The 26,662-nt window shown below is 49.7% G+C and overlaps 1 protein-coding gene across 1 annotated transcript in view; it reads left to right on the top strand.

Annotated features, from left to right (window-relative positions):
- Positions 1-424: 424 nt before the first annotated feature.
- Positions 425-26,662, top strand: part of C11H14orf132 (chromosome 11 C14orf132 homolog) — a 31,826-nt gene continuing 5,588 nt past the window's right edge. The window contains exon 1 of the mRNA XM_048431223.3: positions 425-953. Within this exon, the coding sequence (XP_048287180.2) occupies positions 588-953 (366 nt within the window). The 5' untranslated portion in view covers positions 425-587. The remainder of the gene's footprint in view (positions 954-26,662) is intronic.

Here is a 26,662-nt window from a genome sequence, read left to right as displayed (position 1 = left end):
GAGGATGGCGGGATGGACACACACCCTGGAGAGCCCACTGGGCATCTCTGGGGCTCCCTGGATTTCAGCTAAGACACCTGTGTGGCTTGGGCTACCTTTCTGAGGTAAAACGTCTTAACAGAGCCACGGGCACTGTCTGAGGGTTGTGTATATCATCCTGGAAGGTCATTCACTCCATAGTCTCCACTAAGGATCACTGGCCGTGCTACAGCTCACCCTATGGTGACATATGCCATGTTTATTTAATTCCTAGATTTTGTTACTAGCGTTTTACAAATGAGGATACCCAGGCTCAAACAAACACTCAAACTTCACCCAAGACACACAATACAGAAAAGCTAGACTTTCTGCTTTGTTCTGCCCCGTTTAAGTGCCAAGCACTCAGGAGTCTGGGCACAGGGCTTCCAATGAAAGCCGGGTATATCTACTCCGGGTCACCCCGTAACTCAGCCAACCCCAGGAAAGCTTGAGTCAGGTGCCCTGGGAAGGGCGCCCACCACGCTGGATTTGGGTTGGAGGCTGGCTCACCAACCTAGCTGGCCACACTGCAGGCCTCAGTTTCCCCATTTGGACAAGGTAAAGGGAGGATGGCTAGAAATCAGGGGTCCTGCTCGGCCCGCCCCCGGGGGTGGGGCTGGGAGTGGTCACGTGGAGGGGCGCCGCGCCCGGGGTCTCCCGCCCAGTCGGTGTCGGGAGCCAAAGCCCGGAGTCAGCGAGGACGCCGTGAAGGCTGCAAAAGCGCCACCACGCCGGGGCTGCTGAGGTCACGGTCGCCGGGGCCTGAGGGCACCTGCTCGCTGTTCCGTCCGCTCCCTGATAGCTGTGCGGGTGGCTGGACCCGCAGCGGCGACAGCGACGACAGCAGCAGCAGCGAGGAGTACTGGAGCGCGGGCAGCAACAGCAGCTGCCACGCCAGCAGCGACACCATGGATCTGTCTTTTATGGCCGCGCAGGTAACCCGGAATCTTCCCCACACTCCCTGGGTCTCCAAGTTTTCAGAACCCCGGCCTCGCTGTCCTTCCCGGTGCAGCTCTAGCGTCAGTGGCCAGGTCCTTTGTCCCGAGCCCGGCAGTCCCACCTGGTGCGCGTACCCGGGGCCAACAGCTTGGCTGTCCTGGGTGGAGTGGCTCATGTCCCTCACACACCGAAGGTGGAGTGGAGCTGTCTCCCTTGAGCACCCCACTTCTGAACAAAACAGCTCTGAAGAGCCTGGGGAGCTGAAGTCGCCCCTCCCAGCCCAGCCCCCACCCACTGTGTTAGCACGGGAGCCCCGGGACTGGCAGAGGAGAACTAGAGAGGAGTTGCCCTCCCTACTCTGGTTTTGCTTGGCACTGGCACTTGGCACTTGTTGGTATCCTCGGGGCAACCCCCTTTTTCTCCACTGTGGGTGAGACTTTAGCCTCTGCTACTTAGGAAGGCAGTGACCGGGCTTTGTGACAGAGATGGATGGTTTAATGCATTTTTGCTTTGTGCTGGGTTTGAGCAGGAGACCACCACCCTTCCCAGAACACAAAACAGGCTCTTTGTGGCAGATATACAAATGACCTCTTGGTGCCTGGTGGTCTTGGAGGCAGGAGAATGCCTTGGAGTTGTGATCTTAGGTGTTGAGTCTCTTGAGCCAGAACAAAGGCACACACCCTTTTCTGGGGTTATGCATGGTTCTTGGGAAGACCCAGAGCTGACCACAGTGTGTGGCTACAGGGAGAGGCTACATTTGGCTGGACACAAGTCCCAACCCACAAGACGTTTCACCTTCTGTGGCTGTGTTGGGAAGCCAACCCTGTTGTCTCCTGGGTATGTGTCCAGGGCCCCATCCCTGTTGCTTGTCTTTAGGATCAATGTTTGAAGGGACACATTCCTTTCTCCAAACTTCACCCGTGTGCTGGAAGTATGTTTAATACGTAACATCAAAAGCCAGGCTGGCTATAGAGGGTTGTTCCCAAATGGGAGGTCAAAGGACACAAAGTCTCCAAATTAGCTCTGGGGAATCAAGACCCAGATTCTTGGGCAAAGTCTTAAGCAAGTGAGCAATAATCCTAAGGACTCTGACGACTTCCCCTTTTTGGCTGATGACCCATCTCATATTCTACCCGTATGTAAATATTGTCATGCGGAACAGTCGCTACCATTGCAGATGGAAGGGTGTTTAGCTAAGCTGTGGCTGAAGTGAGGAGAGACACTCACAGGATGTCTGTGGCTGCCTTCCTCTCTGCATCCCACAGAAGCTGGGGTTTCCATGGTTACAAGATAAGTTGATCATTACTAACCAACCTTGGGGCTGGCTAGAGCATCCACAGTTGCTATAGTGACTTGACAAAACATACAGAGCTTTTCTGTACCTGTGGGCAGAGCCCGCAGGAGTCTGTTTTTTTGTTGTGGTGGCAATGGGGTTTCACATTTGTTGTTTTTGTTTTTAAATTCACATTTCACTTGGCCAGTTTGTTCCTGCCAAAAGGTGGCACTGATTACATACATGCTCAGCACCATGCTGGCTAAAAGGAGCAGAAGTGTGAATAGGCACACCAATGCAAGACACACTAAGTTTTTAGAGAACCTACTGTGTGCGAGCTCTTGCAAGTCCTATCAGCCCGGATTTCTGTAGGTCAGCATGCCACATGGCAGGAATAATTTACCCGAGGGCGTGCAGTTCATGAGGAAGGGAGCTGATTTTGAACCTAGACCCTAGGCTCTGCAGAGATTCTGGGGTTTCCCCATGTGGCCTCACCTTAGGGACACGTTCTAAGATGGCTTATCTGTCCCCTTCCTCTGAAGGTTCTGGCCCCGTGGTGCCTCCTGCTCTGCATAGACTGGGTTGTGCTCAATAAACTTCCTGCTATAGATCTGTCTCGCTGTCCCCACAGGATGAGAATTGATACTTTTTTTTTTAAATAGGAAGGACCTAGCAGTATGTAGGAGTGAGCACTCAGTCTCTGTACACCTGGTGTGTGTGTGTGTGTGTGTGTGTGTGTGTGTGTGACAGCCCCTCCTTGTGTGGCAGTGAGCACCTGCAGAGAAATCTTGGCACTCCATCTACTCCTTCAGCACCTTGTGTCATGACCCTGTCGAACTGAGGGACAGATCGGATGGGACCTAGATCCTTTCTCTGGGTCCTTCCAGGGTATTGGCCAGACTAGGACCCAGCAAGAGAAATCGATCAAGTGCTGAGCCCAGCGCTGAGCCGGCACACAGTAGTTCTTCAACAGCCTCGATTGGGTGGTTGGATGAGGGTGATGAGATGTGCACTTGGGAAAAGACACAGATGAACAGAGAGTGAAGGCAAGTTATCAGATGTGACTACATCACCAGGACTTTGAGAAGGAGGCGGTGGGCATACTGGGACAACAGGCAGATGGTCCTGAGCTGAGCAAGCCTGGGAATTCGCCTTCTTGAGATAGCAACATGTAGTTACAGAGCCCTGGGACATATTCAGAGCCCTTCAGCAAACTGGAGGACGGGAGACACAGTGGGTCGGAGAGAGCGACGTCAGGGCCAGGGTACAGAAGGTGCTGATTGGCAGAGAACACTGGGGACCATTGTGGGTTCTTTAGCCCAGGAATGGTATATATACCTGGGGAAATCCTCTCCCCCATCCGCTGTGGAAAATGGAGGCAGGAAGAATGGGTGGGGTCAGGAGTGTGTTCACTGAAGAAGAGAATGAAAGCAGTTCCAGCCCTGGCTTCCTGCCTCCAGTGCTAAAGAGGGTTCCTGGCAGCATCTTCTCGTGGTTCAGGGCACATAAGCCTTTGGAAGTGTTTGGGGCTGCAAACAAGTGTTGAGACGATACTCCATCAGCTGTGCAGTGTGGACATGGTCCCCGGATGCAGAGGTGTGCCCTTCCTGCTCTATAGGAAGCTGAGAGAGTGCATAGGAGAGGCTCGCCTCAGAGGTTTAGGATAGAGCCCCTGGACTACAGCCTCGGGCACTTGGCCACCTTTACTACCACCTGGGGAATATTCCACACAGTCCCTCACAATCCCTGGATCCTGGAAGCTTTGGAAATTGTGGACATGCAGGACATCCATATCTCTGTAGCCAGAGGTAGCCAGATGGGCCAGGCCACCAAGACTCCAGGGCTGGAGAGAGAAGGATGGTCACAGCTCTCTAGGACTGAGCCCAGATTCTTACACTCAAAGATGGCTACCAGCCGGAGAGACGGCTCAGGGGGTAGAGCGCCCGAGGATTCGAGTTCGATTCCCGGCCACCGATGCAAGTAGTTCCGTTACCGTCTGTCAGCGCCCCCGCCGGCCTGCAGAACGACCCACAATCTTCCACCGTCCACTGTAGATCCGCAGAGTAGTAGGCTAAAAAGAAAAAAAAAAATCAAAGATGGCTACCGCCCGTTCTTTCTCCTTAGGAACCCGGACCTGCTTTCCTTCCCCTTCAGACCAGGATCGACTTTCTAAAGCATATTATTTGTTGTTGTTTAGTTTCAGTTTACATTCCAACCACAGTTCTCTGCCCTACCTCTCCTCCCGGGCCCCCTCGCTTCTTCCCCTCAGCCCATCCACTCCTCCCAACAGGTGAGGGCTCCCATGAGGATGTCAACAAAGTCTGGCACATTAAGTTGGGGCAGGGCCAAGCCCCCCACCCCATGGCATTAAGGCTGAGCATGGCATCTCCTCATAGGGAATGGGCTCCAACAAGCTAGCTCCTGCACCAGGGATAGGTCCTGGCCTCTGGAGCCTATTGTGGAACATATTGTATTGGTGAAACTTAAGAACCTCTGACATTGGCTTCATGGAGTGGAACAAGGAGGTGCGGCATTGTGGTGTCCTTAAGAGTAAGGGCCTGGTCTGCAGGTGTGACAGACACTAATTCCCATGTGCCAGGGGGACACAGGCCTGAAGCAGTGGCACTTCTGCGTTTTAGAGAAAAGTAGAAATGGTGATATTTGCATGCAGTCTCTCTCTCTCTCTCTCTCTCTCTCTCTCTCTCTCTCTTTCTCTCTCTCTCTCTCTCTGTGTGTGTGTGTGTGTGTGTGTGTGTGTTTATAAATGTGGAGGCCAATGGTCAATGGTGGTTGCTTTTCCCAATTGCTTTCTACTTAGCTTTTAATACAAGGTGTTTCGCTGAACTTGACTGGTGGCTAGTGAACCTCGTCATCCTTCTGTCTCTAATCCCAGCCCTGGGATTGCTAGTGTGTGTCATTGTGCCTGGTTTCTTATGTGGATTCTGGGCTTCAAACTCAGGTCCTGATCTTACTGTACAAGCCTGTCACCGACTATGTCATCTCCCCAGCCTCCAGATTGGATTTTTAAGTGCCAACGATTAACTAGAAATCTGTAACATACTGACCAGCCTCAGCATGGGCTGCTTGGTTACTGTTGATTACTGTGGTTGCTAGGAGATGGAAGGAGTTGTCTGAACCACTCACAGTTTTGTGGGACAGATTCAAGAAGGACCCTGCTGGGTAGTTTTATCTGCTAAAGTGGCCTCTGTGTGACAGTTAGCCTCCAGCTCATGGCTTCTGCACAGATATTTCTGTCACCTCCCCACATGGCCACTCTCTATATGGTGTTCCTCTCTTCAGGGTTTGTTTTTTGCAGCTGGGGCCTCCTCCCAGTGCAGAGCACACTCCCCGTGTAGCCTGTGCAGCGCTGCTTCTCCTAATGGGAGAGTCCAGTGGTCCCAGGTAGAAGCTTCAGGCTCTTGAGGACCTAGCGTCAGATGTCCTACCATGTCTGTAACACTACACCCTCCTGGTTGAGAAAGTTCTGTGGCAATTTAGATGCAGAGGAAGTGAACCAGCCCATAATTATACATGTTCAGGAGGGTGGGAAGGCATGGACCACGACATCCTTGGAGATTGGTGACTGCATTGAACCACACAGAACAGGAGTGTGGGCTGGGTCCATCCTGGAGCTCTGGTGGATTTTCAAGGTCTTGTATCTCACCAAGCCTAGGCGAGAAGATAGTTACTCTGAACTAGTTGGTGCTTATGGTGGGTAAACTAGCTGGTGGTTATGGTGGATGAACTAGCTGGTGGTTATCCTGGGTGAACTAGCTGTGATTATGCTGGGTGAACTAGCTGGTGGTTATGCTGGGTGAACTAGCTGATGGCTATGCTGGGTGAACTAGCTGGTGGTTATGCTGGGTGAACTAGCTGGTGGTTATCCTGGGTGAACTAGCTGGTGGTTATGCTGGGTGAACTAGCTGGTGGTTATCCTGGGTGAACTAGCTGTGATTATGCTGGGTGAACTAGCTGTGATTATGCTGGGTGAACTAGCTGTGATTATGCTGGGTGAACTAGCTGGTGATTATGCTGGGTGAACTAGCTGTGATTATGCTGGGTGAACTAGCTGGTGATTATGCTGGGTGAACTAGCTGTGATTATGCTGGGTGAACTAGCTGTGATTATACTAGGTGAACTAGCTGGTAGCTATGCTGGGTGAACTAGCTGATGCATATGCTGGGGGAGCCATATGCAGCTGCAAATAATTGACCAGTTCAGACCTGACACTTGTGTGACTTAACCTCATGGCAGAGGAGTCTGAGAAGGCTTTCAGTGTCTGGGGAGATGAGATTACCCCCTCATCTTCCCGCAGCCCACCCCACAGAATCATGACCTTGGCAGGCGGGAAGGCACCTGGAACAGTAACCTGGAATAGTAACCCTGGGCTATTTCTGGGAGGAAACCTGAGGGTCTAATCAATACTGGGATATTTCCTGCCCGCCCCTTTTGCCTTCTCTCACCTCCAGGGCCTTAGACTCACAGCAAATTTTCTTTTTAATTTTGTCTTTTCACAAAGCAGGAGAACCACAAAAGACTTCTAGTCATAAGGGACACATGACTCTGTTTTCTCTTTAAAATAGAGGCCTTCTTTGTTTTGTACAAAGGAGTCTATGGGATCGTTCCAACAGTTCTGTAAGAAATTAGCAGGTATTTCTTGTCCAGAGAAACACCACTGCCCAAAAAATAGAATCCTGGGGAGTCAGGCAACCTGTTATTAAGGCCATTGACAGAGGCAGGAAGGGGGGCTGGGGACATTGGGGATGCCGGGCCTCTGCAGGTGGGCCTCTGCAGAGGAACAGAGAAGAGTTGAGGCGGGAGTGAAAGCTCAGTTTGAACTGACGTCATCAACCTGGATCACACCTCAGCGAGTCGGTTCATTGTCAGCATGTTTTTTTTTTGTTGTTTTTTTTGTGTTGTTTTTTTTTTATAAATTGTGTACTTATTCTACTTTTTTGACAGTACTGGGGGGTTGAACCTAGGACTGCATGTGTGCTAAGCACAATAAAGCCTAAGGTGCAACTACACAGAAACTCCTTGGCAAAGTCCATGCGGCCTTGAGGTTGGGTTCCATCGCTAAAAGGCCTAGGATCTGGTGTGGTCTCTGACTGAAATAGCACAGAGGTCAGCAGGCCATAAAATACGTGTGACATTTCCCCTACGGATGGGTTCTATTAACCGGGAGCTAAAGATAAAGGTTTAGGGAGGGAGAGTCTGGGGTAGACATTCTGGGGGATTTGGGTGTGGTCTGCCTCCACAGATAGCAAAATGGTCACCAGGCCGCTCACACTGTCCACTCCCAGTCTTCTGGGTGGAAATAGTCAATTCTTCCTTAGAGGAGAGGCCGCTGAGTTTAATATTCCTGGCTCCCTAGTTCGCTATCGGCTCAAGGACTTTTGTGCTAACAACAGCCCATGTTTTCTTAAAGCAGCAATTATCATTAAAGTACAAATTATCTATTATCTCAGATGGTTCTAACCAGAGGGCCTGTCTTCTTCAAATTCTCACTGAAAAGCCCTCATAAGTCCTTGAACATTCTCATCAGACCTCAGAGGGGGCTGTGTGCTGTTTCTTCAGGAATGTAATGCACTTAACAAAGGCATCAAATTTCTAGATAGTATTTTAAACCAGGACTTCACGGAGCCTAGAGAACAGGCCTGGGGGGTGGGCGTGCATTTCCAGGAAGATATTGCTTATGTAACAGTTTCGTGTGCTCTGCCTTGCTATTGGGCCAACCTCTAGCTTCTGTCCTGAGAGCTGGAGACCCAAAGTTGCAACTTCCCTGCCCATTCTGTCTCCCTGAGATGTGTGTGTATGTTATAAACCACAATACATTATTGTGTTTATGTTATAAACCATAATACTTTATTACTATCTTTGCTAAAAGTCAGTTTTCTTCCATTTATTTAAGTAATAAGGGGAAGTCGTATTTCCCCCATCCACCAGTTACTCCTGGTGCCTTTCTTTCATTTGTGTAGAGTCTCATTTCTTTGGGGGCATCGTTTGCTTTCTGCATGGTAGGGTGTTGGCATCTCTAGTGCTATCGAATTGCTGGATGAATTTTCTCAGATTTTATATGTCGAGACACTCTAAGTTGGTAGTTCAATTAAAAATATGGCTTCAACTTCTTGCCTGTGTTGTTTCCAGAGAAAATCTTCTGCTCTGAGTTTAGTGTCTCCTTTCCCCGTCTGGCTGATTTTTATCTTTTTCTCTGATGCTGAGCAATTTAGAGAAACTTTACCTTTGCGCAGTCCTCATGTTTCTAGTGCTTGGGATTTCCATATGTGTGTGCGGGAGGCTAGAGGGGGGCTCATTATTGGAGAGTGTGTGTTGCTCTTCCAGAGGACCCCAGTTTGGTTCCTAGCTCCCTTATCTGACCACTCATCTGGCCCTGTAACTCCAGATCCGACGCTCTCTTCTGGCCTCTGTGGGTACTGCAATCATATGTGCATTTATTGCCCCACATACATGTACACGTCATCAAAAATAAAATAAATCTGAAAAAATGCCTGTGTGGGTTACAGTCTCATCACATTTGGGAGCTTTTCTGGCATTCATTCTTGGTGTCCTTTTTTCTGTCCTTCTTACCTTTCGAGACTCTTTCTGGTTTCACGAGGCTGCCTCCACCGGTCTCACACCCGTTGGCGTTCTGTTCTTTTTCTTGATGTTTGAGTCGCTACCATCAGTACCACTTCAGGATCACCAGCATTTTCTTTGTCCATCTTTAAACTAGTGCAAACCTACCCAGAGTATTACCACCCCAGAGATTATGGTCTCTAGACAGTAAGTTTGTGTTTTTAAAAATTACCTTGCCTTTTCTTAACATGTTCACACTCAGTTTTAGTCTTTGGGGTGTGTTTATGACATGCCTTCACCTCCTAGTTCGGGTTGCATCTCCTTGCCTGTCTGGTCATTCTTGGTCAGATGCCAAACACTATGAGCTTCCCCCTCCCCCTTCCTTCTCTCTCTCCCTCCCTTCCTTTCTTTTTTAAGGCAGGGTTCTTCTTTGTACTTCTGGATGTCCTGAAACTCCCTCTATAGACCAGGCTAGCCTTGAACTCTGAGATTCACCTGCCTGTGCCTCCCCTAGTGTTGGGATTAAAGGCGTGTGCCACCACACCTGGCTAGGCACTGTGAATTTCACCTCATTGCATGATAAGTATTTCTGTATTCTCTAAATAGTCGTCATCTTTATTCTGGATGAAGACCACTCATTTGGGAGCAGCTTGAACTCTTCAGGAATTTATGATTTGCTAGGCATGACAAGGGCCATATTTAATCTGATGGCGACTATTGCGGCTAGTGAGGCCGACCTAGTCTCCCTGCTGCCCTGTGAGTTGTGAGATCCACAAAGTGGCCAATGGGAAGAAACAGGAGTGCTCACGGCCATCCATTTGGTTGACTCTGTCTCAGCAGGCTGTGCACATCCATGACTCACCAGCCATAGTCTCTGGGGACTGTCAGCACCCTCTGCCGGCCCCCAGGGTTCTCCGTATTCTCTCTGCACTCAAGCCTTACTTGCTTGACATCAAAGTCCTGAAAACCGTTTTCATATACTGATCTTGTTTTCTTTTTGTTTGTTTGTTTGTTTTTCCAGTGAGTAACTTCGGTCCCAATAACTCCATCTGGGCTGGAAGCAGAATTTCTTTTTTAAAAAATAATTTATTGATTTTTATTGAGCTCTACATTTTTCTCTGCTCCACTCCCTACCTCTCCCCTCCCCTTCAGCCCTATCCCATGGTCCCCATGCTCCCAATTTACTCAGGAGATCTTGTCGTTTTCTACTTACCATGTAGATTAGATCTGTGTAAGTCTCTCTTAGTGTCCTCATTGTTTTCTAAGTTCTCTGGGATTGTGATTTATAGGCTGATTTTCTTTGCTTTATGTTTAAAAACCACTTATGAGTGAGTACATGTGAAAATTGCCTTTCTTGGTCTGGGTTACCTCACTCAGTATGATGTTTTCTAGTTCCACCCATTTGCCTGCAAATTTCAAGATGCCGTTCTTTTTTTTTCTGCTGTGTAGACTCCATTGTGTAAATGTACCACATTTTCCTTATCCATTCTTTGGTCGAAGGTTGTTTCCAGGTTCTGACTGTAACAAACAATGTTGCTATGAACATAGTTGAGCACATGTCTTTGTGGCATGATTGAGCATCCTTTGGATATATACCCAAAAGTGGTATTGCTGGGCCTTGAGGAAGATTGTTTCCTAATTTTCTGAGAAATCGCCATACTGATATTCAAAGGGGCTGTACCAGCTTGCACTCCCACCAGCAGTGCAGGAGTGTTCCCTTTTCCCCACACCCTCTCCAGCATAAGTTGTCATCAGTGTTTTTGATCTTGGCCATTCTTACAAGTGTAAGATGGAATCTCCGAGTTGTTTTGATTTACATTTCTCTGATGATTAAGGATGTTGAGCATTTCCTTAAGTGTCTTTCAACCATTTTAGGTTCCTCGCTCTCCTATGTTTTTAGCATCTGTATTCTCACCCCTCTTTTCTCCCACTGTGGTAAAGCAATGCACACTGGATTCATTTTGAAACCTTGGACATGAACTTCTCTTCCTGAATGAAGGCAATACAGCATAAGAGCTCAGATCACTGCCCTGGACAAGAAGGTCTGTGTCCGAGCTGGAGAGCTAAACTCTTGTGCAGCCTGCCTGCCTTGGCCACCTGGGTTCTTCTGTGTATGTGTGCTGTGATTAGACATTCCAGAAGAGGCTGAGGGAGCTGTTGCCTGAGACCTGATGTTGAGGCTGTACTAGGAAGCCTGGAGGGGTGCATTCCAGTGGCAGAGCTGGGTCTGAATCTGGGGGAGAGGGGTGGTTTCCGTTTTGGTGGAGCCAGACTGTTCTAGAACGTCCTAGAACTTGCAGTCCTCCTGCGTCCACATTCGGTCTCAACATGAGGACCCCAGGAAGCCCCTTAGAAAGAAGAAGGCAGAAGAGGGGAGCAGATGCTGCAGACTGAGCATGGCTACCTCCCACTCAGCCTGTCCCCTGCTGGTCCCACAAGGAAACCCCATCTGTAGCCTCCGCCCGCAGCTCTGGGAGCTGATTAGAAATGCATTAAGACTGGGCTTCTGTGCCAAGGGAGGCCTGAGAGGTGACTAATGTGTTCTACTGTGCCACTCTCCCTGCCTCAGCCACAGCGGCACCGCATTAGCTGCTGCCTCCTCCTCTTGATTTCCTGCCCTTCTTTCTCCCTCCTGCAGAAGTTCATCTGACCCTGCTGTGCCAATCAGTCAGCATGGAAAGTCATGAGCCATGCACATGGCCAGTCGGGAGAGTGCTGAGGAGCCAGGACCAGCTTCTCTCTAGCCCTCATCCCCTTGGCTGTTGCTCACCTATCTCGGAGCACATGTGACGTAAAGAACACCATCAGGGAGGCAGGGACCCGCTCTCAGGTAGAAGAAGCAAGGATAGAAAGCAGAGATGACACCCCAAGGGGCAAGTCACCCCCAGTGCCTGTCTAGTGAGCACACCCATATAGGAGGGAAAAACATCCACTCAGAGGCTTTAAGATGGTGCCCAGAGTCGTGCAGGCAGGGAAAGAGTGAAGCTATGGCCGAGGACAGGAACCAGAAGGTGACTGCTGGCTGACTGCAGCGCTGGAAGGACATCTGAGGCTCAAATATGTGGGTTTTTCTGTCACTGTCTCTTCAGGTCTAGACTCTGTGTAGGCAGAATGGGCCATGGCTGAGGGAATTGTCAAGGCTTGGACGGACGGGTGTCAAAACTGGAAGGAAGGGACACCACATCCTTCCACCTAGCCCTCCTCCCTCCAGTACCCTGCGCAGTCTGAGCCACCCTGTCTGATGCTCCCTGACAGCAAGGACCTTTACTTCACATGCACCTAACCAAGGGCCAGTCCCAGGAAATGAAGTCTGGCACAGAGGTCAGCCAAAGCAGAGAGGAGAGTACTAGGAAGCAGGTCACATCCTGGTGGACCTAGTGTCCCACTCTGTCCCTCAGACTTCACCCTCCTAGTCCCTCTCAGGATGCTTGCCATGTGCCATGTCTTTCTGGCACTTTTGGCTTTCTATATGGCATTTTGTTACAGCCTCTGGCATATCTTGTGGAGGTACATCCGGGGTGCTTCTCCACTTACTGAGGAAAAATGAGCCGGAAGGGTGGGGATGCCCACACAACACGCAGGCTCTGGGCATGTTTCTGAAAAAAGGGTTGACCCTCAGAGCCTCCATGCCTGTCTGTCAGGTTGGTCACTGAGGTACACCATGATCAACAACTCAGCTCTCTCAAGACTGGAGAATTTCACCTTCCGAAACCAGGATGGTGTCAGCCACACTGGGATGCTCTGCCACCTGAAGAGGCCGTGTGGGGCTTTGGGAGGCCTCAGGGAAGACAGCCTGCTGCCCCAGAGTTCCGTGCCCCTGAGCGTGCTCCCTTGAGGGGAGACTGGAGCTGTTTGCTGAGCTGGTACATCCCCAGCTACCTTGTTGATTCTGCAAATGTCTGGCAGTTGCCCAGTATGGGCCAGGTACTGTGCGAGGCGCTGGGGAGAAAGTTCTGAAGCACACTCCTTGGTGGCTTCATGCCCTGAGGCTGGTTACCGTCTGTGGGATGTGGTCGGGGATGAGAGCTGTCGACTCAGCCCGGTAGTTCAGCAACACGTAGAAAGAGCTCCAAAGTGTTGACTTTGGCTGACTCTGTCAAGAATGCAGTCAAGGGTAAGCAGGCACCCGGCACATCACGGTCCCAGATGTGTGCAGCACATCTGGCCGCACACAGCATGACGCAGGCTCTCTTCCCCTACAGCCCTCAATGTGCCACCTCCCTCCACCGTCCTAGGATACCCCAATCCCAGACAAGCCCCCAGCAGCCATAGGTGGCTTCACAGAGTGTCTCTGACTCCCCTCTCTTCAGCCTGCGGTCTGGGAGCAGGGCTATAGGAACACAGCCAGGCCACACAGCTCACCACATGGGTCCCCAGCAGTGAGGAAATGTGAAGGAAGTAGGATTGCCTGATGAGAGACAGACAGCGGACGTGTCAGGTGACTTCAGCCACACCCTCACAGGGCAAACGCAGTGCGTTCCCTTTCCACACAGATCTGCCTCCCTCTGAGACCCTCAGACTAGTGAGCAAACAGCACTGCCTCTAACCTGTGAGAGATACACAGGTAACTCTACACAGGGCCTGCTACAATGAACATGGAGTTAGACACCCGGGTGGGAATTCTAACAGCTGGTTCATCTTTATAGAGTGTTGGCTGTATCTCCCATGCGGAATCAGTTCATACATCATGGAGGGCGAGTAGCCCACTGTGTCTGCATCTCCAGTGATGGGGGCGGGCTCACTGCCCCTCAAAGCAGCGACTTCATCTGGGGGCAGGTAGCCATGCTCATCCCTCTGCTGTGCTGACAGGAAGTCCCTGAGGCGCTCCAAACTCCGGTGAGCCTGGCCACACCGAGCAGGGAGGGGATTTGTGGTCAGTTACGAGAAGCTTCAGGGCGCTGCAGTCTAAATATAGCAGCGTGACACCCGGACGCGCCTGGCAAATTGGCTGATTCAGTGAGACCTTCTTGTCTCCAGCCAGCAAATCTCCCCTTCCCGCGGCCTGTCATCCTGGGTGGCAAGTCTTATCATCTCAGGCTGGCAGCCTGTCCTCAGCCTTGGAGAGTGCCTAAGAAGGGAAACAAGTCCAAGTGCCAGGCTCTGCCACTTGTCACGTGGGTCAAGGTGCTGAGCCTCAGTTTCTTTGTTCGACGGGAACGGTTGCACCTAGCACACGGGCTGGACAAGAGGAGCAAGCGAGATGGTGGTTGTGAAAGTGCACGGTTTGCCCAGCATGCTCGGGGCTCTGCTTTCTAACTATAGCGTAAAAAACAAAACCCCAGAAATTAGGAGATGAAAAATAGCCATCCCCACAGGGTTGTACAACTGCCAGTAGGTATAATGCTTGAGCATCGCCCTGGGTCCTCTCTGTGTCACCTCCTTTCATGGCTTTATAAATTGACCCTGGGATTGGACCCAAGCCTCTGAGCTTGCAGGACCTGCATTCCACCATTGGGCTATATCCCTAGCTTTATAAATATCACTGCCTGTTTGTATAAAACAGGTTTCTTAGGACATGGTTCTCTCAGAAAACCTACCACCTCTTTGGATCTTACTCTGATACCCTCGTTATTGTTTTGGGATACAATGTATCCCTCATTGGGCTGTGGGAGCCAAATTTTACCTCATGTAGTGCTGAGCCTCTGATTTATCCTGCGACACACATATTCCTTCCTGCATGCCTCTGTTCAGGCAGGTCTTCCCGCGGCATGTGTACAGTAGATATTTTTGAACTTTAGAACACATATGTCAAGAACTGAGATTGGCCTGAGACTTTCCCAAGAGATGCCAGACCCCTGGCTTGGAGTCGAAGGCCTTTCATAGCCACTGGACTCAGCAGCTGGGGCTCATGTTCACATCCTCAAGTCTTCTGCAGGGTGTGCAGAATGATCTAAGGGGTCTGCATAGTGATCCAAGCTTAGGAACTCCGCCCATGGCTGCAAACCCGCCCTTGGCTGCTCTTCTATCTTATTCATTGAGGAAGGGTTCTCCGTCAAACCCAGACAGAGCTCGACAATGTGGCTAATGTTGCCAGTCAGCTTGACCTGAGGATCCACCTTCTGAGGTGGCATTCGGGTGGGTCACCATTCCCCCTGTGTATGGGTTCTGGGGATTTGAACTCCAACCCCCACCCTTGCAGGGCGAGTGCCTTAACCACAGAGCCATTTCTCTAGCCTGACTGCTTTGTCTTTTAAGTGGCACTCATTAGCCACTGTGTGACCACTGTGGGACAAACGGTCCTTTAAGACCTCAAGATTTAAAAGATGTAATTGCCTGACCAGAAGTTTTTTCACATCCCAGGGAATAACCGTTCTAACCACCCTCCTCTCTGACTCCCCACACACCACCCTAAAGGAGGCTTTAATGGGACTCGACCCTCCTACTCTCAAGGCTCAGCCCTCTGCCGTCCAGCCCTTCCGCACATTCAAATGTCTAAAGCAAAGCTGTGAGTTCCGTATGGGGTCCCATAGCTGTATGTGGGAACTGAGGATAGTGTGGTAGGGGTGCAAGGTTGAAAACGCAGAGCCACCAAAGCGTAATTAAAAATCAAAGAGTAAAATGAGTCCTAACGTGGAATTGTCTTGATCAGGTTGGCCTGTGAGCAGGTCTGCGGGGGGTGATATTGTTAACTGATGTAAGAAAACCCAGTCTTTTGTGGGCGGCGCTATTCCCTAGGCAAACAGTACAAGAGAGGAGAAGGCTAGCCGAGAGCAGGCATCCATGCATCAACTCTCTCTCTCTGCCCTTGACTGTGGACACGATGTTCCTGCCTTTAATTTCCCATGGTAATCCACTGTAACCTGGAATTATGAGTCAAATAAACTTTACTCCCTGTTTTAGGTCGGGTTTCTGTTGCTGTGCAGAGACACCATGACTACGGCAACTCTTATAAAGGGAAACATTTAATTGGGGTGGCTTTACAGTTTCAGAGGTTTAGTCCATCGTCATCATGGTGGGACATGGTGGGGTGAAGTCAGGCGTGGTGCTGGGGCAGGAGCCAAGAGTCCTGCATCTTTGATCCACAGGCAACAGGAAGTGAACTGAGACACTGGGCATGGTGTGAGCATATATGAGACCTCAAAGCCCACCCCCACGGTGACACACTTCCTCCAACAAGGCCACACCTACCCCAAGACAGTCACACCTCTTAGTAGTTCCAGTCGCTATGAGCTTAAGGGGACCAATTACATTCAAACTACCACACTCCCTAAATGGCTTTGGACCAAGGTACTTTATCACATTAATAGATCTGAAGCTGGGATGGGCAGTTTCTCAAGACCTGTTTCTGGCTAAATGGGCCAGGCTGACTGGCCTGGCAGCCCCAGGTACCTACCTGTCTCAGTCTCCCAAGTGCTGGGATTATAGGCACATGCCACCACGCCCAGCTTTACACACAACTTCTGGTATTGAACTCAGTTTTTCATGTTTGCAAGGCAAGCACATTGATGTCTGTCCCTTCTCACCTTGTGTTCTTTCATTGGTCAGTGTGTGTGTCTACCTGTTGTGTAGACAAAAGTTGTGTCTAGAAAATCCCGCTAAGCTCTGCAAAAAGACAGGTGTTACAAGGTTACTCCCACCCCCTCTGTGTTAGTTAGGGTTTCTACAGCTGCGACAAAACACCAGGACCAAAAAGCAAGTTGGGGGAGAAAGGGTTTATTTGGCTTACACATCCAGATCATTGTTCATTATTGAAGGAAAGCAGAACTCAAACCAAGCAGGATCCTAGAGCCAGGAGTTGATGCAGAGGCCATGGAGGGGTGCTGCTTATTGACTTGCTTCCCTTGGCTTGCTCAGCCTGCTTTCTTAGAGAACCCAGAACCATCAGCCCAGGGATGGCACCATCCACAATGGGCTGGGCCCTCTCCATTAATCACTAATTAAGAAAATGTCTTATAGCCAGCTTTTACGGAGGCATCTTCTTAATTGAGGTTCCCCCCTTTCAGATAACTCTAGCTTATGTCAGGTTGACATAAGACCAACCAGCACATGCTCTAACATTGATGTAGTAATTTCCTGGATCACTGATTTAATTGTGGGCTTTGTCTTTAAAACTGCTATACCCCTGAGCTTCAGCACCAAGAGGTGTTTTTGGAGGCATTAGCCTACTCTTGGTCTGGCTGTTATCAAAAAGACTCTTGTCCTCTTAATTAGCATGGTTGTTGCTAACGGTCTCACAAAGGCTCAGACATCACAGCCACCCACAGGCATCTTCACCCTGATCACCTTCACCAGCTTTTTCAGCTGGGCACAAAGCATGTTTCCTCTGAGGTGGGAAACCCTGCCTAGCCCCTGAAGGCTGCTAGAATTATGCAGGGCAGTGGCCACAACAGTTCCTCCGGGCCTCGACAGCTGGAACTAGACCTGGGCTTTTCAGCTGAAGGTCAGTGTGCCATTTTCGCTTCTGGTCTGCCAAGACCACCGTTTCTTGGGGTACCCTGTGTCCCAGTAGCCTTAGATGCCCTAAATATTCCCAGGAATAATACCGTTTGGCTTCTAAGATGGTTTTTGTCTCTGACATGGAGAATATTCAGTATGATGTGATACAGGTTTGATGTTGCCATAATGCAGTGAGCCTTTATTGACTACCTGCAGTGTGCTGAAAAGTCATGGTCAAAGACAGCCATGTCTCCTGAAGGACTGCCCTCAGAGTAGCTATTAGTGTATGAAAAATAGGACCACAATCCCAAGAGTGGCAAATTATTTAATCTGAGGCTTGTCAAACATCTGGGAGCTAGGCAAGATGGGAACCAACCCATCTGTTTGACTATGGCAAACAGAGGAGTTTGAATGATAATTTGCAACTATGGGACAAAGTCCAGAGAATCCTGGCTGTGTACTCTCCCCCAGCCATGCTCAGTGTCTAGATACCCTCATACACACACACACACACACACACACACACACACACACACACACACACCCAGCAGACAGCATGGGTTTAAGAGGTTACCTCTTATAAAGCCCTCTCTTCTGGAGGGACAAATTGGTGGCATCCTTTGAGAGTTAACTGTATTTGCTTTCCTGGAAGGTCCCTTTAACATCCTAGTATAATGGTGAGGCCCACTGGACAACAACAGGACTTGACCCACCCACAACACACCCTCATCTTCATGGCAGCATGACTCGTTCCCTGTGCTCAGTCAAGGATAGCACTTCTAGAATGCCACTGGAGACAGAGGATTCTTCTCTGACTTCTGACCCAGTTGGACATACAGAAATGACCACAAGTGAGCCATGTAGGGTCAGCAAGGCCCAGCCGCCTCTGTGTATCTCCTGCGCCTCTGTGTGTCTCCTGCTCGTCCAGGTGTCCCTGCGACACCAGTTTGCCCAGGAGCCACGATGCTGCATGCAGGAGACTGGAATGTTGGCGATGTTTTCTTGTCACTCACCAGCTCCCCGGTGTAGAATCCAAAGCATGTTGGTGGCCGAGTTCAATAGAACTTTCCAGGCAGCGAAAGGAAGAATGACCATCCTGAAGGATTGGATCAATGAGGCAAAGTCAGAATACATCATTTTCCCAGCTCCTCAGCACCAGCACCACCGCCACTGCAGGATGCACCCACTCTCTGCTGTAGGCTCTCAATACTGTTCCATTTCTTCCCTTCCTATACTGCCCCCTCTGTCCTCCTCCAAGACAGGAGTCTGTGTTTCTCTCTTATGCATCTGCCTTTCAGCCTGTTCTTAGCATATAGTAGATGCTCAACAAAATGTCTCTTTTGTCTATGAATGAGTAAGCAGTTGATCAGATTCCCTGCCCTTCACCTTGCAGCCCTGAGACCCTGAGGCCCTGTTCTGTCCAGGGAGAGGGAATATACGTTTGGTTCCATCAATGCTGCTGAGTCACTCTAGAGGCTGTCTGGAGCCTTTGGAGGTAGATTAGGTTTGGTTTGCGACAGCCTCTGCCAGCCAGCCCCCTAAGAGAAAGCCTGAAAGCCCTAATTGTCTTGTGTCTGCTCAGCCGTTGACGGTTTGAGAGACCCTCCAGAATTTCGCTGACCTTCAGAAGGAGCATCTCAGAAGTAGCCACTCATGGGAGGGTAGGCGTGGCCAGGAGGTTGAGTTATCCAGTTGGTCTTGGCCATTTTGTCCTTGATGTTCTCAACCAGTGTCTTCTGAGACAAACTGGAGCCCGGGCTCCTCCACGCCCCCTGAGTTCTCAACTGTGGCTGTGGGCTACACCATGGAGGACAGATCCCAGGTGGTGGCCAGCCACATCCAACACGTCTATCCCCAGAGCTAGTGTTCCCTTCACTATTTGTAATCAAAGATGATGACTCCATGGAGACAGTATTTTTCTGCTGCGTGCTGAGTTACTATGGCAACAGCCTCCAAAAGGAGTCTATTTGCTTTTTATTCTTAATTCTGCAATGTTCTCAGGTTTTCCAAAAATACCCTTGTTTTCCTGGGTCCCTCTGTGGGGTTGAGTTCGTAGAGCAGGCAGCTGTCTGTATGCTGTGATGTAGCTCTCTCTGCTCCTGGCTGTCAGTTGAGCAAACAGGTTTTACTGCAGTTTTCTTTTAGCATCTCCTTCACGTAAGGAGCTGTGCCGTGCACCGGGATCCAAGGAGAAATTCAACTCCAGGCTGTCTGTCTGTAAAGATCTCAGAGTCCGGGGAAGATAGACACGCCTGTAATGTAAGTGAATGACTAATTATAGTTGGTAAGATAATATAACAAGTACAGGCATGTGCAATGCAATCAATCTCTTGGCCTCTGCAGAGGTTTCTTCTTGTCGGGCTCTGGCATGGAAAACTGTGAACTTGGGGTAGGTCACAGAGGTTAGAAGTTGGTCAATTTGCAGTTCTGGTTTTGATCAATTCCTTATATGCTGTGTATTTTCAGGAAAGGGACCATGCCTCGCTGAGTCCCAGGGTCTGCCTCATGCTGGGCTGTTGTTGTGAACAGATGGTACAGCACGCAGGCGCAGGGTAACTCTTCCATGGGAGACCCTGCTCACCCACCACCAAGCTCCTGGGACAGTCAGGACAGGTGTGGTAGGGTGACTTAGGGTGACGACGGGTGTCTGCAGAGGGCCACTAGCAGTGGTGTGGCAAATGGTGTTGGGTTCGGGGGAGGTAAGAGAGCAGAGGGTTCTGTGCCAAAGCTGGGACCCCAGTTCACTGATCTCTGGGCTCTGATGGGACCCCATGGAAGTCACCACTGAGCAATGATAGCTTGCGGGTTAGGTGCTGCTGAGGGAGGCAAGAAAACCAACAGACAAGGACTGTGTCCTCAGTACAGAAGCTCAGGTCCCCATGTCGCCATCTCTGGCCACATTTAGGTACTGCAGGCTGACTTCTGAATTCCCCCCACCCACTGAGATCCCCTCTGAGGGAGGGAAGTGTCTCTGTTACTGTGAGGTTAGGATGAAGAGGTGTCAGTGGCTGCCAAGGTGACAGATTGCTTGCAGTAGCCCTGGGAATGGTGGTGGGCTTCTGTGTTGCAATACCTGGTTAATTGCTCATGAGCTATGCAAACTCAGGGAAGTCATTGTACTTCCCTGAGTCTCGACTCTGTCGCTTTCCATTTGTGCCTTAGTTTCCCCACCTGGAAAACAGGGATGTCAGCCCTTTCTCATGGGCGGGACTGTGACAAAATACCCTCAGGTTGTAAAGGTCCCAGCCCCCACCTGGCCTAGAGCAAACTCTGAGGAAATGTTACTGTGTTTTCCTTTCACACGCTTTGTTTTACACGGAAAACTCTGCAGCGTGGGTGCTAGGCAACGTGGAGGGCAGGTTCTGCTGGGAGGCGGCAGATTTTTCCATTAGCTGCATCTCTGTGGAAGAACCACGCGGGAGGATCACCCAGCATCTCTGGGGGAGTCTTCAGATCTGCAGCCGTTAGCTTTTCTCCAGTCCCCTTCCAGAGTATGGCGGGGAGGGAGTTGATAGAGCGGAATGCCACCCCACTGCTGGGGTAGTCCGGCTAGATGGAGCCCCACTGCAGGAACAGGAGCTGCCATTGGTGCTGAGCCAGGCGGCATCCCACCCCACCCCCATCACTCCAGCCACCCCAGGGGATGCCACCAGCAAGTTCATTTCTCATCACATATACTTCCTATTGTTCTTTCTGGGAGATCCCGTTCCTCCACCATCAACCCTGGGTGGGCTGGTCCTATAGTCTGCACCCAGCCATTTACTTTCTAAGCAGAAAATACCCACTCACCTAGGCACTCCTGAAACCCCACCTGGTCTTCCTGCCTGGTCTTCCTGGATCCTATTCTTGTCACTACCTAGTTCTCCTTCTGAGCCAATGGACACCGAGAGAAACCTGTAGCAAACAAAACACAGGCCATGCTTATAGACTGTGGGGGTGGGGGGAAGGGGGCAGGAGGCACTTGGATCTGCAATAGACCCTACTTAAACTGTGCATATTGCAAAGCTTTGTTTTTATGCTTATTTTTGAAACCAATGAATCAGTTCTGACCGTAGGAAAATTTCTAGTCATTGCATAAGACTTGGGGAAAGAAAGAGCGCTTTAAGACATTTCTAACCTATGACCTAATGCAGGATGCATATGCATGCATGTGCATGCCTGTGTGTGTGTGTGTGTGTGTGTGTGTATGTGTGTGTGTGTGTGTGTGTGTGTGTGTGTGTGTGCGCGCGCGCGCGCGCCTGTGCACTGTAATGAGAGCAGAACACACTCTGGTATTAAGAAGATGGCTGAAACCAATGCTCTGTCACCTGACCCTGTGATAGCGCTCCTGTGCATGGAGCCATCTGTGACTGTATTTAAGTCTGCCATTTGTATCCATTAGAGTCAATCTGGAGATCAAGCCTTTAACACATGATCTTTGAAGGATGCTCAGGACCCAAGCCATGATGGCATCGCTGACATCTTTCCTGCCCTCTTGTTACAGAGTTAGCCTTCAGTGTCTGCTGAATCATAAGGACGATGAAGTCACCGAGTCATGCAAACCTCGGTGTTTAGACCATAGATTCTGTGAGAATTTAGCGGTGAGAGAAATTAGCTATGTATTTACTCTGCCTGGAGGCTTGTCAGGAATTCTCTGGTGAACTAGGTCACCCAAGATGCCACAGATGGTATGCTCTGAAGAGAGACACCTGAGACTGTGGATCTTGGTGCCTTGGTACCCATCCTCAGCGTCAGCAACCTTAGGCCAGTCAGAGGGAGCGGAGAGAAACCTAGGGCTGTTTCCCTGTGGAAGCTGAATGTCAGAGAAGCAGTAACTTTTACATATGTCCAATGTAGCACCGGAGTTATAAGATGTTTCTATTGCTTTCAAGAGACACCATGACCACAGCAACTCCTAAAAAGGAAAATTAACCGGCTTACAGTTCAGAGGCTCGGTCTATTATCATCATGGTGGGAAATGGCAGTGTTCTGGTGCACATGGTGCTGAAGAAGTGGCTGAGAGTCCTACATCTTCCAGGCAACAGGTAGTGGTCTGAGCCACTGGGAGGTATCTTGAGCATATATGAGACCTCAAAGCCCGCCTCCACAGTGACACGCTTCCTCCAACAAGACCACGCCTACTCCAGAAGGCCACACCCCCTAACCGTGCCACTTCCTTTGGGGGCCATTTTCTTTCAGACCACCACAGCTGGGGATATAGCTGTCAGTAAGATGCCTGATATTTACTCGTGAAGACCTGAGTTTGAGCCCCAGAACCCACATAAAAGCTGAGCATATACCTACACATGTACTCTCAGTCCTGGAGGGAGCAGAGACAGGGACATCTCAGGGCTCACTGGCCAGCCACCCTAAAAGCTCCAGGCCAACGAGAGACTCTGTATCAGAAACAAGGCGGATGGAGCCTGAGCAGGGACATCCAAGGTTGACCTCTGCCCTCCATGTGCATGAGCATCCACACAATCACATATCTCTGTAGCAAGATAGAGTCCTTTGGGTGTATAGCTGGATCTTGAGGTAGATCAAGTCCCAGCTTCCCGAGGATCCTCCAACGCTGGTTTCATTAGTGGCTGCACAAGTTTGCACTCCCAGCATCAATGAATAGGTGTCCCCTTTCCCCACATCTCACCAGCATGAGCCATTTTTTTTTTAATTTTTTTGGGTTTTTTTTGTTTTTTTTTTGTTGTTGTTGTTTATTGCTTTTGGCCATTCTGATTAGGGTAGATGAAATCTCAAATTAGTTTTAATTTCCCTGGTGACAAAGGATGTTGGGCATTTCTTTGTTTCTCAGCCATTTGTATTTCATCTTTTGAGGACTCTACTTAGTTTTGTACCCATCTTTATTTGTTTTGATTTTTTGTGTCAAGTTTATATATATATATATATTCTGGATACAAACCCTCTCTCCGATGTGTAATTGGGGAAAAGCTGCAGTTTTCTTTGCTATTATCTATATAGACGATCCCTAATACATAATGGTTCATCTTAAGTTTTTTGACTCTCCCTGGGCTAGTGAAATGGGTCATGTGGAACTCTGGAGGCCAGTCAGCTGCTGGTGACTGCACAATTCTGTCATCCCTGCCATGTCATGGGGTTAGGGGGTGGCACATAGGACATATGACACATGACATCCCTGCCATGTCATACGGATAGGGGGTGGCACATAGGACATATGACACATGACATTGGCGTTCCCTGAAGCTTGGTAGGACAGGTATAGCAAAACATTTCCTACTCAGGATGGTTTTGACTTATGGCAGGTCTGTCAGAACTAGTTGATGTTGAGAAACACCTATAGGCTGTTGTTATGATCTTGCGTCATTACACTAATGGTGATAACTTAATTAAGTATACCGATATGATATAACAGATATATCAGAAGCACACACGTAGAACCAGTTTGCTGAGAAATTTTCACCAAGCCAGCTCCCACTAAAACCACAACCTTCTTCATCCGGAAATACCATCTGCCCTGAGCTCCCCCTGGTGGCCTCTTTCTAGTTATTACACCCCAGAGTCAGTTGCTGCGTTATACAGGATGGCGCAGCTCTGTAATCCCAGCACTGGGGTGGTGGAGGCAAAAGAACTATGAATTCAAGACCTAGTTGGGGCAACATAGTAGAATCATATTAAGAAAAAAACTCCTGTAGCTGAGGTACTTGCTTAGTATGCTCCAGGCCCTGGTACCCATCTCCAATACATAAAATATAAAAGCACACAGGACCGCACAGGCACAGAGGTCTTCCTCGTGTTCTGTAGGCATCTCTTCTGGAAGCATCGGGAGGTTTTCCCCACTGGGAAGCTCTTCTGTGCTGAAGCAAAGTCTTACCACGTGGACTACAATCATCCGCAGGCCAGTGAGCCTTTCCTTTCCCCGTTGTGTGTGACAGTGCACTGCAACCGAAGGTTCTGGAACGCTAAAAGCAGTGCGGAGATGTCACGCCCCTTCTCACCTGTGCACACACTGTACACAACCGTCCTTAGATGGTTGCTCATGCAGAGCTTGCCTCTTCTTTGCTGGTAGGGGTCAACTTGATCCTTTTCACCTGTGATCCTCGTTCATGTGGCATAAGGGGTGGTACTGGGCAAGAATCTGTACTCAGCCACCCCGCTTTGACACTTAGTACTAGGGGCCCTGGAGCTGTGGGGGTTGATCCACTAACAGTGACACCCTCACATCTTGGGAGGATCCCTCCAAAGATGTGGTCATCGCTCCCACAACTATGCAACCATCCACCACAGGGTCCGTCTTCTCCACTCGCTGTTCTGAACCCTGAAGATTGTCTAGTACCTTTCCCTCAGAGGTCTGGACAGCTTTCCCCTTTACTACAGAAAGGAACGAGGCATCACATGCACATATGCCCTTGCAAGTGCTCAGGCGTGCGTGTGCACAGTCACACCCACACACTCACACGTGCACACCTTACCTGCCGCTCTTTCTTCCTTCACTTGAGCCGAGTTTGTAAAAGCTTTGCAAGTTCTGGAAATGCTTTTTTTTTCATTAAGCAAAAGATGACACTATAATTCCCAAACTGAAGACAAACCATGCTGCAATCTTCCTGCCAGAAGTGTGACCGCCAAGAGCCATTCATCCCATGGGTCTGTAGATGAGTCAGCTTCCTGACAGTGACAATTGTCCCCAGCAACTTATCTTGCCAAAAGTCTGTTACTTTGAATGAATTCAGACAACTGGAGTTCAAGGCGTTCTTTAAAGGGACGTTCCCAGTCTCTATTCCAACCAAGTCATCTATCAAGGTGAGTTTTCCTCCAACTTAGCAGCAACCTGGAATTTCATTTGACAGCACAAGCATCGTTAGACCTGGATACTACAATGAAAGCCACATTCCCTGACCCTGAATCCAAAACTGGCAGTGCAAAGGGGTCTTCAGGTGGAAGCTCGCACGCTCTTATATGAGCCCCACTGGGGAGTGAAATGAGCTGCTTCTTGAGAGCCTGGGCCAGCAGGGATATGCTTAGCTGGTTGTCAGTTGTCGTGGCTGTGGGGACTTGCCTGCAAGTCATTACAATGCTTGCTGTACTCGAGAAAGATAATGTATCTGTGGCTCACTCCTTTGTGATTTCCGGGAGCATATAAACATAATCTGACTCCGAAAGCTTTAGGGTACAACTTTATTTGGGCAAATCATGTTCCCTCAGCCCCAATAAAACTCTACCAAGATTGTCAGCCTCTCCTGCTCACCCAGTGGAGGAGGACAGTGACGGACTGGCTGCGGTGCCGGTTTGGTACATGCTGAAGGTGGTCTGGTCATGCTGCCATCAGAGTGAGGGACTGGTAAGAGCTGTGAAGCCATTTTGCAGTTTATGGCCCACGATGATGCTCAAAAGCTTTTCAAGGGCTTTGGACCTCATGACCGTTCTTTTAGCTCTGTCTCGAGCTGCAGGGGAGGTTAGTTCCAGTTCTGGAGACCGGTGTGTAAGTTGCAGCACGTGGAGGTGAAGGGGAAGCTTTCCTTGTCTGTGCTGAAGAATGGGAAGACTTGGGAGGGAAGGCGGCCAGACTCCAGCATCTTCACATGGAGCTTGGATCTGCAGCGTCTTCCTCCCACACCTGCAACACCGGGACCTCTGTGTTCTAACTCCAGAGCTGTCCTGGGCCTACCCTGAGAGACACTGAGCCCATTTTTTTTTTTAATCCAGCAGGTCCCTCTGTATGCTTACAAACCTCCCTCAAGCGTCCACCAGAACATCTGGAAGCCCCCAGGGTACATGCAACACACTGGGTATCCCCAGCCCTGAAGTTGTGATGTATGTGGGGGGTGGGATCTTCTAAAATGCGGGTTTGATGGACTTTTTAGTTCAGAACTAGAAACTGGCATATTAAACCACTTCCCCCTTTTCTCTCTCACAGAAAAAAAGAAAATAAAAAATTAACAAAATGTTAGCTAGATAGATAGGGGGTGATTTGCAGTTTTCCCTGCCTTTATGTTATTACTGCTTTGGGTTTATCTTATTTATTCTTTGTATTTTGAGACAGCTGTGTTGCTCCTGGTTCCTTTCCTTCGGCTGCCTAAAGGCTGGCACAGAAGGCATGAGCCACCACCCTTAGCCTAAGATATATTCTCTTTTAAAATTAGAATAGGAACAGAGGTGTTGTGCAGCCTGTGAGGGTTTGGAAGGGCCTGGCACAAGGGTGTGGGGCGGGGGTAGGAGCTTGTGGAGTGAGACCCATCGAGCGTTGTGTGTAAAATGGGCTCAGGGGTGTCTGCCATAAAGCTTGATGCATATGCTCAGGGGTTGTGGTTGGTTTGGTTTGGTTTGGGTTTCGGCTGGCTTAGAATTCACTATGTAGCCCAAGCTGGCCTTCAACTGTGATCTTCCTGCTTCGGTTCCCAAGGGTCAGGATTGTAGGCATGTACATAGCCCGCTGAAACACTCAATTTTACGTGTGTTTGTGCCGTGTGAATCGCACTTCCTTGCGGGCCCCTTGGGCTGTTCCCCTCTGGGAATGTGTGGTCTCTGCTG

The sequence above is a fragment of the Myodes glareolus genome, chromosome 11 (assembly GCF_982192425.1).
Source record: "Myodes glareolus chromosome 11, mMyoGla1.1, whole genome shotgun sequence".
NCBI lineage: Eukaryota > Metazoa > Chordata > Mammalia > Rodentia > Cricetidae > Myodes > Myodes glareolus.
This window is presented reverse-complemented; position numbering and strand designations above follow the sequence as displayed.